This window comes from Phallusia mammillata, chromosome 5 (assembly GCF_965637545.1).
Source record: "Phallusia mammillata chromosome 5, kaPhaMamm4.hap1.1, whole genome shotgun sequence".
Lineage (NCBI taxonomy): Eukaryota > Metazoa > Chordata > Ascidiacea > Phlebobranchia > Ascidiidae > Phallusia > Phallusia mammillata.
Window position 1 is genome coordinate 24,201,317 of NC_137256.1, and position 17,135 is coordinate 24,218,451.

The 17,135-nt window shown below is 36.2% G+C and overlaps 2 protein-coding genes across 2 annotated transcripts; both read left to right on the top strand.

Moving 5' to 3' along the window:
- The first annotated feature begins 4,999 nt into the window (after window positions 1-4,999).
- On the top strand, window positions 5,000-8,539 carry LOC145229716 (uncharacterized). Its single transcript, XM_080095047.1, has 10 exons — window positions 5,000-5,057; window positions 5,241-5,312; window positions 5,560-5,712; window positions 6,321-6,494; window positions 6,561-6,737; window positions 7,064-7,209; window positions 7,339-7,462; window positions 7,539-7,678; window positions 7,925-8,147; window positions 8,400-8,539. Exons 1-10 carry the CDS (start codon window positions 5,000-5,002, stop codon window positions 8,537-8,539), a joined length of 1,407 nt encoding a protein of 468 aa, XP_079951173.1.
- Window positions 8,540-9,223: 684 nt separating this feature from the next.
- On the top strand, window positions 9,224-13,481 carry LOC145229717 (E-selectin-like). Its single transcript, XM_080095048.1, has 7 exons — window positions 9,224-9,238; window positions 9,420-9,480; window positions 9,653-9,832; window positions 10,079-10,297; window positions 10,388-10,576; window positions 12,771-12,947; window positions 13,191-13,481. The coding sequence occupies exons 1-7, from the start codon at window positions 9,224-9,226 to the stop codon at window positions 13,457-13,459; spliced, it is 1,110 nt and encodes a 369-aa protein (XP_079951174.1). The 3' UTR covers window positions 13,460-13,481.
- The last annotated feature ends 3,654 nt before the right edge of the window (window positions 13,482-17,135 follow it).

Here is a 17,135-nt window from a genome sequence, read left to right on the forward strand (position 1 = left end):
GAATGTGGCAATGTCTTATTGCTTATTGAAAACTTTTATAGCCACAGAAAACCAGTCAATATGTCATAATATTCAAAAGTATTACATCTACACTTTGTGTTTACAAAAGGGTATTAATAACATGCGTAATAATTATTTTAATATAGATATATATACATGTGATTCAATGTTTAAAAAGCGTAGAATATTGCGTTAACATTTTATATTTCGAGTGCGTTTCTTTTAAAAGAAACTTTGAAAACACTTGTTACTTCGCACAAACCGCGTGTGTTTTAAACTACATTATTAACTGATAAAGTTTCCTTCAAAAAATATTTGAAACAGCTGTTAAACAAACCACATCAACATTTGAGAGTGAGACCGAAACGCTCGTTTGCAAACTCGAATTTGATTGTTTACGGTAAGCACTTTTTTCCAAGGAATGCAGCCTGACTACGGTAACTATAGCCAGGTGATTGTTTCCGTCATGGTAGTTGGTTTCAATTTGGCGCGTGGTGATACCGGTTTTGTTGCTTCTTGTTATAATGTGACATGTAGTCTGCAGTCTGCACCAACTATTTTTTGTCTGCAACCTGTTTAATATCACACAATGTATTTTTTTTTTTTTTTAGAAAGACTGTAGCCTATAAAGAACAGCTACACTGTACTATAGTTTACTAAAATTTTAAAATATTTTATAGTATACTAAAATAGTATAATACAGGTCATGTGCCCTTTAAGTCTACAGCATCAAGTCAGCCACTGGTGAAAGCATTTGGTTCTGATGGGCGAAACCTTTTTTCCTGACTGACATACCATGACCATCACCATTGGGAACATATTGCTCAACTTTAACAATTTTGCCTGCCAATTACAAAAGCAACAAAATGGTGTTGAAATCAGGGACAAGAAATCAACCAATAAGGGTGGAATTCACCAAGCAAGATTAACTTAATCTGGATTAGGCCTTAATCTAGGATTAACTGATCCAGGATTAAGCACCTGGATTAGTTGGTATTCACCAACCAGGATTAAACCGAGACTAGTTAATCGGTACTTTAATCCCGATTAAGTTCCTAATCCCCGATTATGCTGAGTCATAGTCATGGCCGCATGGGTTTTAGGCAATTTTAAAGATGTTTTGATTTGTATGAAGGTGTAAAACTGTGTGTTTTGGGATTTTAAACACTTTTTGGCGTTTTTGTATATATACCTACAAGCCATTTATTGTGTATTGAATGGTTGGTACTTTTGCATTAGACACAGGGTATTGTATTACTGTTTTTGTTAGCAAACCCAAACAACAAAATATGCCTTGAACAACTAGTATCAGTTTATTAGAAAAGGATATTTTGCTTTCCCTCACTGAAACACATAAAATGTCGTAGAAAGCTAGAAATCAGACCATGTTACCAAATGGAAAACTTGTCAGTCTGATGATCAACTTTAAACCAACAGTGGCTGCAACTGAACCAAACTGCATTGGAAATGTTTTCAGAATTTTGTAACATATGATATATATATATCAAAATTTTAGTGAAGTTGATCGGGGATCTAAGGAACACTGGAAGGCGAGGAAAGCCTAGCAGCTGTGGCTATACAGAAAGGCTGCAAAACAATCCACATTTCATTGAAAAGGCTCATAATAAGAGAGGTCATCATAAGAATGTTTTGTGTGTATCATCCCTGAACAATCTGTGAAAGAAAACCAGGGCTTCGAGCCTAACCACACACCCCAATACTACTAACTCTAGGTGTTTGCTTGTAAAATTGATGTTCATTTTATTGATTTTTTTAGCAGTAAACTTCAAGTTCTAATCCTTTTTATGTTTGTTTGTTTTCCAATTGAACACAAAGCGGAGAATGCATTGACTTTTGCCAAAAGTGGCAGTAAAAGCACATTCGCTACTAACAAAATAAGGCATAATTAGCACAATTTAATTTCACAAACCTTTGGACTTCAGGGATAAAAACTATAAAATCTTGTTTTGTATGCCTAGGGCTGTGAAAAAATGCAAAAAAAATAATTCCCTCCCTGTTTGGCATTTTATGTACCAAACTAAAAATGTGTTAAGGGTTAAGGTTGGTTAGATCTATTCTATATAATTAAGAAACCCAGGGGGGTGCAAAAAAAAGAAAAAAAGGTTAAGAACCACTGGTCTACATTCTACAGGCAGTCAGAATAAAGATTACATATTGTCTGGGTGTTGGTTATTACCCATTGATAAATTAATCATTTCTCCAACCAATTAGAACTTGGTTGTCGAATACAGTAGTACAAACTTTTTTTTTTCTTGTATGATATTTACCACAAATGACATTTGAAGATAGTTTATATAATGGAAGCTGTTTTTATGCATGCTGAGTGCAGATTTTTTTCTTGGTACTATTGGGTTATTTTTACATTTTGTGAGGAAGACTCAGTTAAGGTTTAATTAACATCAGGAGCTAAATATACCAATAACTTGAGGTTTTTGTTCTAATTGACAAACCTGCCACATCTTTCAGCAAATGTGTTTTTGGTATTTTTGTTGGTAAAAACCTTCTCACTACGGTCAAATTTTACTGTACCTATTTCAATCAAATTGTATACTTTCAGTTTAATATTGTAATAAAAATGAATATTCCTTATTTTCTTTCTGAAGTTTTTGAAAAACTGATGTTTGTTTATTGATTCATTTACAATACAATTTCAAAATCAATATGATTACCTAATTTGCCTTTTTAATGACAGTCACAGGCTTGTACTCCATATAACTAAAGGACTCATATTTTATGTGTGTTTAATTTATGAATAAAACAGCCTTTTGTAATGCACTGGCACAAACAGTAAAATGTTACAAAACAGAAATGTGAAAGAGAATGTGAAACATGGATTTTTTTGTTTAAAACAAAAATATGGCTTCTGTAATTACAATTGTATGATTAAATGCTTTTTTAAGAAAATCGCAAACATGTTTGCTTCAAACTAGCCAGTAAACTGTGTTTTATGTTAGGATATTAATGCATGATCAAAACATTGTGTATGGTGTAGTACTGTAGTAGGTTCTGGGTGGAGTTTATACCAAAAATAAAAAGGCATTTGCACAGCTTTGTGGTCTTCATTTCTCAGAAAAAGTTTCCATTTAAATAGGGAGAACAGTTCCGTTTTGTTAGTCATTTAAGTCGCAATATGGCTGGGTCTCCCAACTGTGTTAAAAATTCGATGTTGAATAAAATAGTTCGAGTATATATATTAAAAAAACAGGACAGTGAAGTTCACGAGTAGGAGCAAAACTTCATCAGAATCAACCCTAACATTGAATCTTTTATATGGGAGTGTTTATACGCATTTAATGTTTAATAAGTACCTCAAACTCCTTTTGAGAGCGTACACAATATAACTTACCTACCTAAAACCAAGAACACAAACTGGCGCCAGTTTGTTTACAACGGTATGTGACGTCATAATGCGTACATTTTTATTCATGGTAGTCAGGCTGCATTCCTTGGAAAAAAGTGCTTACCATTGTTTACGTTTTAAGATTTCTATGAACAAAAAAATCAGTTTAAAAAACAAAATAAATTAAAAATTCAGGGCAAACGCAACCGACCGCACATACAACAAGGATGGTCGATTGAATTTGCCCACATCGTATGTAAACATGAGGATGAGATAAAACACCATTGTCATTCTGCCAGAAAAAGAGAGAACGTCATGGATGGTTGCGTAACAAATAGCTTGGCCAAATCGAAATATTGACGAAATACGCTAAATTTAATCCAATTTTTTAATACTTTTCGGGACTATTATTTAAGTGAAAATCACAACACTATCTTTTCTTTCAATCTATTTCAATAATCCGTTTTCAAAAAAGTGAACCCGACTCGATAATTACAGCTGAATGCAATTAACAACCACTTTGGGACAAATGCCAATGGTGACGAAATACGCTAGGTTCAATACAATTTTTGAAATCATTTTGGGCCCATTATTTTCTTTAAATTCGCAAAAATGCTTAATCTGTTCATCTATTTTAATAATCCGTTTTCAAAAAAGTGAACCCGACTCGATAATTACAGCAGAATGCAATTAACTAACACCCACTTTGGGACAAATGCCACATCAGTGAAGGGCACAATATATGGATGAACTTTATTGTTGTTTGTATTTGCATTTCACTTTTTGTATTAAAACGTTCTCATGTCATGTACCGCTTTACTCACTTCCTTAATCAATTGCTGTCTCGCACTAGTACAACACCAATATGAAATAATGCCACAAATATTAACTGGGGACTGGGGTTATTTATTATGAAGCATTTACCCGAAGCAAAAAGTAAGTTTGTGCAGTCAGCAATCATATCTTAATACTTCTGCGCAATTAACAATGATGCAATTGAAAGCACTTCGTTTAATAGATTTAAATCACCCTGGTGCTACGCAAGAATCTAAATCCATGTTCTATCTGTTTGGTCGACATCTAAAATGTACCGCACAACTAACTATATAGCCATTGTTACATTTTTTTGGTTGACGAAACTCTAATCGAATTTAATAATATCAAGTGGACAAGAAAAAAAATAGTTGGATTGTAAAATGCAGCAGGAAATTTTTTTTCGGTAAACAAATCGCTATTATTGTTTTTACATAATACGCAGCCAGCCTGCAAAATATGTACTGTTGCCTTTCTCTACACGCTATACACTCGTACATGTGTATTACATCACTGTGATAAATCCACTTTTCAGTGGTACATTGTTTATCCCTGTAAATCAAACCGAAGGTCTGATTGGCTTTTGTCGGTTTTGTACTTTAAACGCCACAGCAGCATCATTTAATGATTACAATACATTGTAATCCATACTGCGCGCATGACTCTGTTTTTCAGAAATCCGAAACAATTAAAGGAACCTTGAGTTTAAAGTAATTGTATCGAAAATTTGTCGAATGAAACGTGAACTTTCAGCGTCTCGCAAATAGTTTCAACAACTTCCTGTCCTGCACTTTGTATGTAACTGCTCGATGTTGGCACCTTGTAATGTTTGTCACAGTTGTGAGTCGCTTGCAGAAGGGACAGTGCTTGAGAACGCTGGGAGGTAGGCCTACTTGAGCTTGATTGAAATAGAATGAAACACAACTGTCGCAGCCGATTTAGCAATTGCAGTTATATTTGTTGCTTTAAAATGCCAAATCAGTTTTTTGTATTTTAAATTTTAATTGCGGCCCTGGCAAATAATACATAAATTGAATTAATGTTAATACTGATGTGTGTTTTACAGGAAAACTAGATGATTGTTATGAAAACCTTGTGTGTTATCGTTTTGTCACTATTCTGTCGTTCAGTCTCAATTGTACGACCTGGTAAGTAAGAAAGTATCAGTTACTGCTTATTTGCAATTAAACTTGTACCGTAACGGTTACATTTACTGTATTGATGTGGTGTCGTGTTTAATTAAAAGTTAAATTTTGACCCATCTTAACTTATTTTAAGATTATCTACATTATTAATTTTATTGTTCTCTTTTCAATGGGTTATAACAGGAAAACACGAATTTAATGCTTTTGGGATTGTTATTATAAGTTGAATATTTTTTGCAGTTTCTTCCCAAACAATTTGCCCCAGCAGAGATCTAAATCTCATCGAGTCTGGCAGAAATTGTCGGAAACCGTGCTCAAGTGATTCAGATTGTAGAGGGCGCCTCAAGCGGTGCCGATGTGACGATGTTTGTGGCATGTCGTGTTTCAACCCAAGTAAGTTGATGGTAATCGAACTAAAAAATGAATTGTTAGGTAATATGTGTGTAAACACGAGCAGAAGAAATCGGGATTTTTCCTTTTGTGGTGGTTTTAAGACACCTTCGTTTCACAAAATTAGGGTAGGCAGGTGGAACCCTGACAGAATGAAAATAAAGCAAATGATTGTGAAATATGTTGGAGTAAAATGCATGTGCAAGGTTTCGATCCTAATTTTATCGTAGGATGGTTAATATAATTGCAAAAAGTTAAGCTTATCGGACAAAATTAAATTGCTGTTGTGAATGGTTTCTCATTTTATGTATTGTGCTTTTCCTTGTATCGTTAAATATTTTTTTACCTTGAAATCATTTAGTCGTGAATAGATTCATCAACATTTACTGTCCACTTCCAATATCTCGATTTACCGAGTGTAACCGAAATAACATAAAAGTATTAGTCTGCACAGTTAAAATCGTAAAAGTATTTGATCACTGATATCAATTTAATGCTCTTCAGAAACCTTGTTTATGAATATGATCAATAAGTTTGTCTACAATTTGGCATAAAAAAATGTAAGTGCTGATGTTTTATGCTGAGCTTATTGTCGCCATTTGCGTTAACAGATGCGGTGTGTGCCAGCTTACCAGTAATTTCTTTTGGAAGAGTCATTTATCGTTCCCAAAAATACGGATCTCAGGCAAAATATCGTTGCCATCAAGGCTGGGTGTTAACAGGAAGCGCTGTCCGCACATGTCGTAGTGACAAGAAATGGTCGGGCACAGCGGCACGGTGTTTAAGTAAGTTCTTTGGTCGCTTCAGGTTTTTTAGCCAGTTCATACCAAGAAGGTATGTCTTTGTGACAGTTTTACGATGCAATGAACCAGTGGCACCTGATCATGGTTCTGTTGTAACTAAGGGAATTGATTTCACCTACAACTCTCGGGTTGAGTTTGCCTGTGACCCAGGTTATGAGAATATTGGAAGTGCTTCGGCAATTTGCAATGAAAACGCTACTTGGGAAGGAATGGCACATTGCACGGGTAAGCAAATTTACTTTAAAGCAAGAAGTATGCTACCGTTGTACATTTTAATCTTTGAACCATATAAAGCCGGTTTACTGTAAGCAAGCCTTTTTTTTCCATTGCAAATCCTAACATCAAACAGCAAATAAAACCCTAAAAACAAATTTTCTGATAAGCATAAGTTTAACGAATTTTTTTTAAATAACGGAGTGAAAAAGTTGTTAAAATATTTCTATTTAATTTCCGAAATTTGCAGATTACATAATCAAAGCATGCGCATTATTCACGTTTTAGTGAAACGCCATTAGGCAAATTTGTTTTAACAGTCTAATATTTCCATGTAGGTATAAAACTGAAGTGTGGACAAACTGTAAACCACATAAGCACTTCACCTTCCCGATCCGTTGGTCGAGTTGTCGGAGGAATTAATGCAGACAGGTCTTGGCCGTGGCAAGCTTTGATTATGGCCAAGCAGGGAACAGTTTATAACGTAAGCAACGGTACCGTTTTAATATGCCCTAAAACTGTTCATCTTAAACAAACAGCTTGACAGAAACCGATTTTACGTTTATACCTCGGTCTTGATGTCTAACATGGTCGACTTTGTGCAATTGTTTAGAGCTTCGCGAGTAGTTTTGCCGGTGGAACTCTGATCAATCAACACTGGGTTCTAACAGCAGCTCATATATTTGATCGTTACTCCAACATTGAGAATTGGACAACACGCTTTGTAGTGGCCGTAGGTAATAAAAGACAAAAATACTTGCAAATTGCATCGTATGTTACATGACAACAAAGTTATCTTCTTATTTTGGAAAGGGATTTTCAAAAGACCTGACAGAAGAAGTAACATCGACTCTAATGTAATTGTGTTTCAACCGAGAAATATTGTTGTACATGACCGGTTCGATCGATATGACCGATATGAAAGAAACAACTATGATTACGATGTTGCACTGGTGAGATTAAAAGTTTGTTAAATATTAAACGACCTCAAATAATATCAGATCGAGCAGGGTACAGTTGGACCTAGGCCAACATCATTTTGCAAATCAAAATCAGTGTTAGTTTCGAGTCGATGCAGTGACCTTCAAAAAATAATTACAGGAGGATTCCAGTCGTGTGATTGCAAGGGATCCTCCTTTGTGGACATAAAAGGAAAAGAGACGTATCATTTGACAATAGTTTTGTAAATGTGTTTGCAGATTCGCGTGGGCATAGGACTTAGTACCATCAAAGAAAATGGAGTGTGGATTTGGACCGACAGCGCACCTGAGTTTAACGGAACAGTTCCACTCTCAACCCATGTGAACCCTATATGTCTTCCCTGCAGTAACTCATGTATTGCGATAGAAAACTATATGATTCGAAATGGAAGCAGATTACTAAACGAGAATGACTCCGAAGATGTCAAATGTCTCAAGAAAGGTAACTTCCTGCCGGGCGTCGTATTGGCCAAGCTTTATTGTGTAATTAACTGCAATACTTTCTTTTTACAGATAGGCTACATGTAGAGATTTAATGTGAATTTGAACGAAATATGCGTTTAAGTGAAATATGATCACTGAAATGTTTTGTTGTAGTCAAATATCATGTAACTGTTAAGCTAAGAAAAAAAACGATGCCAGACAATTTGGATAAAATAACCCAACAACGCCGAACAAGATTTTTTTCTTTTAGGAAAGTGGCTTGCGAATCATTTCACGGAAGATCGAGCACCGGTGTTCGTTACAGGTTTCGGTTATACGAATTTGACACGCAGAACCATGCCATTCCAACTTCAACAAGCAACTCAACGAATTCAACCTGACTCAATGTAAGGCAAAATGCTACTCTATCTGTCTCCAAATCATGTCATACTTTTATCTTCAGATGCAAAATCGCTGCCAACAAAATAGTACATGAAACTTTACTGGATGTAAGGTATACAGATCGTATGATTTGTGCTCGATCTGAAACAAGTGCAGTATCGGATGCTTGTCAGGGTGACAGCGGTGGACCTTTGATGCGAAAGGTATGTTAGCAATAGGAAATTCTTGGCGTATCAGAAAATACCACGTTTAAATCTGTAAAAACCGCCAGATTAGTTGACTAATGAGCTAATTTAAACTTGAAGCTATTAGTTTAACAGTGGTACTACGATACTTGGTAAAATACGTATTAATGCCAGTTCCAGCACAAGCGCGATAACCTGCGTCACTTGGAGTAAAGTTTGAATTTAAAATATTTAGGCTATTTGCCTAAATCGTAGTTATCAAAAAATGTAATCTTACTGAGTGGACTATATGGTAAAAATTTTCTACTGGCAGTACAAAATCCCAAACACCTCAGAATCGTGTTGGATTCAAGTTGGAATCGTCAGTTTTGGACACGGATGCGGTAAAGTCGAAAGAAATACTGGTTTCCGCTTTCCAGGATTTTATACTGATGTTTCCAAAGTTCAGAGCTGGATTGATTCAACCATTGGTAAAAACGTCTATTTTAATTACCCATAATTCTAAACTATGAAATCAGTTTTTGTAATAACTAGTTTGACAAACAAATTATAATTGTAACTTATGCATCATAATTCCCAAAGCAAATTTCCGTTACAATCTTGTCTAACCATTAGAAACTTTCCACGTGAAAATTTGCAGTATAAAATGTTTCATTCAAGCTTTTGCCTGAAACAAATAACTCTTAAACGCATTTCAAATTTAGCTCTCAGTTGCACTTGCTGGCAAACTCGGATGTCCAATTTTGTTGGGATTAAATCGATTCTGTAAAGTAAACCTTTTTGAACCTTTCACCGAAAAGTGTTTAGTATTTTTATACTCGGAACACTAAAAGTATATTTTGATTTTCTGCATTATATATTTTACTGATATGATGCACTAAATTATTTTTGAAACAACGAAAATATTAATTTGTTTTTTTCCAATGGCGCTTTTCAGGTGGAATAAAGTGTCCGAGTTTCGTAGTTGAAAACGGTCGCCTAGTTCCACAACGAAGTGGATACGCCCACGGCTCAACTGTTACCATCGAGTGCAATACTGGTTATCAACTAAATGGGACAAGTTCTCAAACCTGCACAGAGGATGGTCTTTGGATTAACGATCAACCAAGGTGTATAGGTATGTTGAAATTTATTAACAGATTAATGGACATCACCGTGGGCTGGGTTTTTAAGAAAAAACTTAATCTTGTTTTCCTACAACTCATATATTTAAAACAAACTAACGACATTTAATATCAAGTGTTGAAATGTGTATAACTGACCCTTGTAGAGTGGCTAAACAGAACACACTTAATTCTCTTTATATGACTCCTTCGAATAGACACACACATTCACAAACAATTTACTTAAACCGTCTTTGCAGACCTGAAGTGTCCAGATTTTCCGCGCTGGATTGACAATGGCGAGGTTAGGATCACGTATTCTCGTGAAAGTCAAGGACATCGCCACCCTGGGACTAGAGTCAGTTACACATGCCGAAATGGTTACAAGATTAACAACATAAGATATCAAACTTCGGTCACATTTACCTGTCTTACAACCAAACGATGGGATACCAACCCAAGTACCGTCTCATGTGTTAGTAAGTCACTTAATAAACAGAATATGTTGTCCGCAAAAGACAAATATTAATTGTCTGTCAGATCATTTGACGTGTTCCACGTTTTCGCAGAAAAAACTTGTCCACCACTGAGAAGAATCATCAACGGACAAATGAATCCTGTATTTCAAGAGGGGTTGCGCCACCCAGTGGGCACCGAAGTTACGTTCACATGTTCATCTGGCTACAGGTTGACGAAAACAAGACCACTTCGTTGTCGGGATTCCGAAAGTTGGTCTAGAACCCAACCAAAGTGTCGAGGTAACAAGTCAATATGAAAGTTAAACTGAACATCAGCAAAACAAATCAACAACTAAACACTAACACTAGGTAAAGGTCTAAGCAGCAACAGCGTGGCAAACTGCCACATAACAAATCACTGATGCATAAATAGTTTAACTCCAGCATCAAATAAAAACTAGAATAGTGGTTTTCCTATTGTTGCCAGTTTATATATACTACATCATATTTAACGATGTATCACATATACCATTTACTATATTTATAATGGATATATATTTGGCACCTACATTTCATTGGGTCACTATCTTTTTCCTGGCACTTTATAACATAATTGTTTTTGCAAACATAATCTAATGGGTCCCCACAAATATGCATATGCGATTTGGTAACAGCAAAAATAGGGCACAATCACTGTTAAACTGGAATAGTGGTTTTCCTATATACTCCATTTTACAGAAACTGTGCCATATTTACGCACCATTCATTATAATTGTAAGGGATATATATTTGATGGATACATTCAGTATGGTACCAATACTTTTGTGACCTGTTATAACATAATTGTTTTTGCTAGCAAAAACCAATGGGTCCCCACACACACATATATTTTGAGTTCATAATAGGATGAATGGCGCTTGCATATGCTAGGTACGACTTTGAATTGCACAGATGACATTTAACGTATTAAAGAAATAAGTTTTGTTTTGTAACAGTCACAGTTTGTTGAATTTGTTGACAAAAATTGTTGAATTTGTTGAACCCTTTGTTTGTTGAATCATGATTTGTATCCGCACATAGCGTTCCCTGGCGCCCTTAAGTTTCTACATATCAACAATACAATTGCTTAGCTGGTTTTTTTATGTCCAAAACCTGTTCTGAAACAGTTTTATTAACGCTTTCAGTTTGAGAAGTCACGTTACACAGGTGTAACAAATCGTGCTGCGTTGTCGCTCTGTGTTTCGAAACACAAATAAGTTGACCTATATATTAACGTTTACAGCACAATATAACTAACATCGTAACATCTTAATTCCAACCAGTGAGAAATTGGTCAAGTGACGACTGCGTTCATGCGTGAATTTCCATGCGCCACTATCGTCAATCTCTCCCATTGCGTCAGCTGTGCACCGAGCGACAGGCAAATACGGTCATGGCGTCATACACATCGCCTGCCCTGCCGTGACCCCGCAGCGTTAACGTTTACAGCGCAATATCACTAACATCGTAACATTTTAATTCAAACCAGTGAGAAAATGGTCAAGTGACGACTGCGTTCATGCATGAAGCAGAGGCATTTTTTCCATGCGCCACTATCGTCAATCACTCCTATTGCGTCAGCTGTGCACTGAGCGTGCACAAATTTGACAAAAGAGAGCATGTAAAAACATATTTTTATTATTACTGAGCCGATTGCACTGAAATTTTTAACAGCCAACAAGGAGCACTCTATCCACAGCTGTTTAAAATTTCAGCAGCTTAAGTTTGTATTTCTGACCTCATTAACATGTGAACAAACAAACATATTGGGGGTAAAAATATTTGGGGGTAAAGGGGTGAAAATGGATATATACAACTTCAAGTTACAAAATACTTTAAAATACGCTGCAATGTACCATTCAAAAAAGTATGAAAATCCAGAATCATCTGATTTAGCATAGCCGTTTTAAAAATTTCACGTTTTAGGGGGTGTGGGTGAACCGAGGGATCAAACGGGGTCAAAATTCACATGGACCATCTTTAGACCAATATCTATAATGTGTGCAAATTTGAAAAAGTTTGAACCATTCTTTCTTGATCAAAACGTGGAAACAAATCCGCGTTAAAAATTTCACGTTTTGGGGGCTGTGGGTGAACAGAGGGATCAAAATTCACATGGACCATCTTTAGACCAATATCTGTAATGCGTGTAAATTTGAAAAAGTTTGAACCATTCTTTCTTGACCAAAACGTGGGAACAAATCCGCGTTAGACAAAAACAATACGTGTCCCCTTCAGAGAAGGGGATCCATAATTACTAGTACAACACGTCAAAGGCGGACAAAATTTATTTCTGCAGACCGCATTTTACTAAGTAGCGATTTCAAACACAATACGTTTTTTAGTTTACTTTCTATAAACTCTTTGACAAAACTGCCCTCAGGTGACATATTTGCAGAATTACAAAGACGTTAAGATTATTCCGTGTTTTCTTTTTAAAAAAACGCATTTGCAGTGAAACGGTGCAGGAGTTTCAGAGTGGCCGAAGGTCATCTGATTCCACAAAAAAATTCCTATGCTACTGGTTCAACTGTTTCTATCGAGTGCAATGAGGGCTTCAGACTAAATGGGATGAATTCCCGAAGTTGCTCTCAGAGTGGTGATTGGGTTGGAGAAATACCGATGTGTACAGGTATGTTAGAATTTGTCAACAGATTAATGAACATCAATGTGGGCTGGGTTTTTAAGAAGAAACTTAATTGTTTTCCTACAACTCAAATATTTTAAGCACACAAACGACATTTAATATCAAGTGTTGAAATGTGTGTAACTAACCCTTGTAAAGTGGCTAAACAAAATACACTTAATCTCTTTATATGACTCCTTCGAATAGACACACGCATTCACAAACAATTTACTTAAACTGTCTTTGCAGACCTGAAGTGTCCAGATTTTCCGCGCTGGATTGACAATGGCGAGGTTAGGATCACGTTTCCTCGTGAAAGTCAAGGACATCACCTCCCTGGGACTAGAGTCAGTTACACATGCCGAGATGGTTACAAGATTAACAGCACAAGTTATCAAACTTCGATCACATATACCTGTCTTACAACCAAACGATGGAATACCAACCCAAGTACCGTCTCATGTGTTAGTAAGTCAGTTAATAAACAGAATATGTTGTCCGCAAAAGACAGAATTTAATTGCCTGTCAGGTCATTTGACGTGTTCCGCTTTTTTGCAGAAAAAACTTGCCCACCGTTGAGAAGAATTATCAACGGACAAATGAATCCTGTATTTCAAGAGGGGTTGCGCCACCCAGTAGACACAGTTGTTTCGTTCACATGTTCATCTGGCTACAGGTTGACCAACACATTACCGCTTCGTTGTCAGGATTCCGAAAGTTGGTCTAGAACCCAACCAAGTTGTCGAGGTAATATGTAGTAATAATGCTAATTTTTGAATTATCCTGTGTGATCTGTGATCAGTTCAGATGGACACAAAATTATTGTTGCCCTGAGATTTTTTTAGTTTTATATATTTACTTGGCATGCCGAAAAATAATCAATTTATTGTCTGTAACAGAGCGCCCTGGTTTTTCTTCAAATCAAATTCACAATGACAGCGTTAAACGGTATTTTGGATTACAGAAACTCTTACAGATATTCACAACACAAATTCAGTTTATTCGTATTCAAATGTACAAAAAGTACATAATTAATAAACATAAGCATAAACATACACAGCAAACAAGTCGATATGAAAGTTGAACTGAACATCAGCCAAACAAATCAACTACTGAACACTAACACTAGGTAAAGGTCTAAGCACAACAGCTTGGCAAACTGCCAAAAGCAAATCACTGATGCATAAATAAGTTAACTCATGCATCAAACTAGAAGGGTGGCTTAGCACATTTTGTTGTTGCACATACACTATAACTTATTTTGAAACATTAATATATTTCCTATGCTTATTTTGTATTGGGTCCCATATAAGCCATCATCTTTTATAACCTTAGTTGTTTCTGCAGGCAGAAACTCATGGGTCCCCACACATGTAAAGTTAAAAATAGTGCAAGAGAAAACCATAGTCCACGTGCTACCCAAATTTTAGCCAATTCCGACACTGTTTTATAAACTGACCCATTTTAGGTTAGTAGGGTAACTAATAGGTTTGAAAATAAACAAAAAAAATATGAAACCTCAATGAATCAATCAACAGTACTGCAAAATGTTTAAAATTTCGACCACTAGAGGTGTTTTGAGCAACAACCATTAATGCCTGTGACGTCATAGGGCAGTTAACAATCCCCTAACTGCCATGGCGCAAAAATGTCCACCAAGCAACTCACCAACGAATAACATACAACTGGTTGCCCTTGTAACACTATTGTGTAGTGGCCACAGTAACATACAAATACATTTTACACTTTGGGGGCTTGTGGGGTAAATGTTATGGCTACGGGGTTGAACACAACATCGACAACTATAAATGTCATACTCTACCAGCTATCCAAATTTTAGCCAATCACGACATTGTTTACAAACTCACCCATTTTAGGGGGCTAGCGGGGTAAATACTGGGGTTATCAGGACAAACAAAGTGGGATGCACATCTACATAAATATATCTACCATCTGTGTAAATGTCACCCAAGTCCATAAACAAGTCCATCAAGCATTTGATAGAAAAACGAGTCGGACAAACTTTGGATCGATAAACAATCAAGTGTCTAAAACAGTGGTTCTCACGAGCTGAATTTCGGGGGGCCACGGGTTTAGCCTCATCAGCAACAGCAACTAAAAATCAGCGAGTCATTTTCTTGTATAATGCACAGAATTAGTGTGTGCTGCAAATATCTTTATTTCCTAACACTCTTTATCCATATTGAGGTTTGTCACGATTACAGTTTGTTGTTTACTCTATTCGATTTGTTTTTTTAGGCCACAGATCTTACACTGGGTCACAAGGCCCAAAATGCACTTTTAGGGGGGCACGGTCCATAAAAGGTTGAGGACCACTAGTTTAAAACAAGTTTGTTTCGATTTCTAAACCTTGTTGTGTGTTAAGGAATTTTACACACTTCAAATAACAACTCATTTTTTGTTACAGCCCCGACCTCACCACCCACTACCGAAGGTTTGTTGTTTGACAATTACAAAAATACTAAACTTCCAACAACTGTTGTCATTGCTTTCTTGTAGATTTAAAAATCACGACCCAGCCAACAACGGCAGAAACATGCGGGTTTAACGCAACCGCTACAATTACCGCTCAAACTATTAGGTCGCCTGGCTACCCGACTGGTTACCCTAGCAACAGTGAATGCTATTGGCTGATTCGCGCCAGTGAAGGCAAGCAAGTCAACTTTACAGTGGATACACTTCACACCGAGATATGCTGTGACTATCTACAGGTGACTCACGTTGACAAAACTTTTATCCATTTTCTATTCTATGTGTTAGCCGAAAATATAGTACTTTTGTTTTTTCTTCTGTCCTGTTGCAACAAAATTTCCAAACAAAATTTTAATTGCTGCGAAACTAAACTATTGCCTCAGACTTGTTGACAAATTTAGTAAACCAACCATTTCTCCAATTAGCAAAAACAAATAAAAGAAAAACAACTATTACATAAAAGAAAAACAACTATTACATAAACCGAAGTCATCTGATTCTTCCTATTAACCGAATGTTGCAACAAATTAGTTGATTTCATTCATACTTGAGTTGAAACCAGCAACATTAGGCTGCCTACAAAATCACAAGCAACCTTCGAAGGTTTTCAAATCATTTCAACCCATCCACTTGTTATTGACAATCTTATCTGCAAAATTTCATCATTAAACTTTCTCAACGAGACAGATCTATGACAGTGATTCCAAAACCTATGTAACGGCAGGAAACGAATTTTTATAATGGTAACGAATTTTTATAACGGTGAAATACGAAGTTTGTGGGCCGTGTAAATTTGTTTCGAAAACGAAATTTGTTATTGATTATCGTCCACGTGGGTGTGCTAAAGAGTCATAAATGTGAAAACTGCTGTATGTCAATTAATGACGTCATGCAATTTAGCTTTGGTCAAACTGACATGAAATACGACGAAACAAATATAATGACGTCACGAAATCATGACGAAATGCGATAATATTTGTCATTTCGATTACAGTAGGTGATTTTAACAAAATGGGGTGAGACTTCGGTTCACAATAATTTTTAAGTTAAAAAGTAAAGCTTGAAATCGTTACATGAAGAAAATTGTGAAAGCGATTTTGAAAAGTTTCTCCGTAACTGATGTGGGAAGGTGCTACTGTACGTTCGAAAACGTAAAAATAACTTTTTGAAGTGTCTGAGGAGAAAATGTTGATAGATTTTCATAAAAAGCGCAGAAGACATTGGTTTTATTGGTCAAATATAGTAAACAATTTGCACGTTGATTGCTGAAGATAAATTGAGTTTTCATTGATCAAAGTTGTCTTTAAACGGGTACCACAACGTCGTCTCTAAAATATGAACAAACTAAGATAAAATTGAACGGTTTTCACCAACCAACGTGGAATTGCAATCGGAAACAGCTTGTAAAGTTTCAGTTTGTTCAGTTAGGCGAAACAGAAATGACAAGCGAACATAACATTTATTTTCGTGGGCACGACCGTTTATCGCAATAAAGTAGGTCGCTTCTGCAGATGCATTGCGCCACAATCACAATTGACTGTTACGTCATAGGCGCCGTAACAAACAGCGGTTGGTAAACGAGAAACTGTTGTAGCCAGTGGATCTCATAAAACCCTGCCTTTTTAGTCCATTAAGGATTATACGCACTGTTAATTTTCGTGAACACTTACAAGACATATGCATTGGTTTGCAACAATCCAG

Bases quoted from the DNA above. Each gene is read 5' to 3' on its own strand.
- LOC145229716 (XM_080095047.1), top strand. From the start codon at position 5,000: ATGTTTGTCACAGTTGTGAGTCGCTTGCAGAAGGGACAGTGCTTGAGA. The intron at 5,313-5,559 runs GTACGACCTGGT...TATTTTTTGCAG, and splicing joins TCTGTCGTTCAGTCTCAATT to TTTCTTCCCAAACAATTTGC. The intron at 7,210-7,338 runs GTAAGCAACGGT...GCAATTGTTTAG, and splicing joins AGCAGGGAACAGTTTATAAC to AGCTTCGCGAGTAGTTTTGC.
- LOC145229717 (XM_080095048.1), top strand. The intron at 9,833-10,078 runs GTATGTTGAAAT...CCGTCTTTGCAG, and splicing joins CGATCAACCAAGGTGTATAG to ACCTGAAGTGTCCAGATTTT. The intron at 10,577-12,770 runs GTAACAAGTCAA...ACGCATTTGCAG, and splicing joins AACCCAACCAAAGTGTCGAG to TGAAACGGTGCAGGAGTTTC.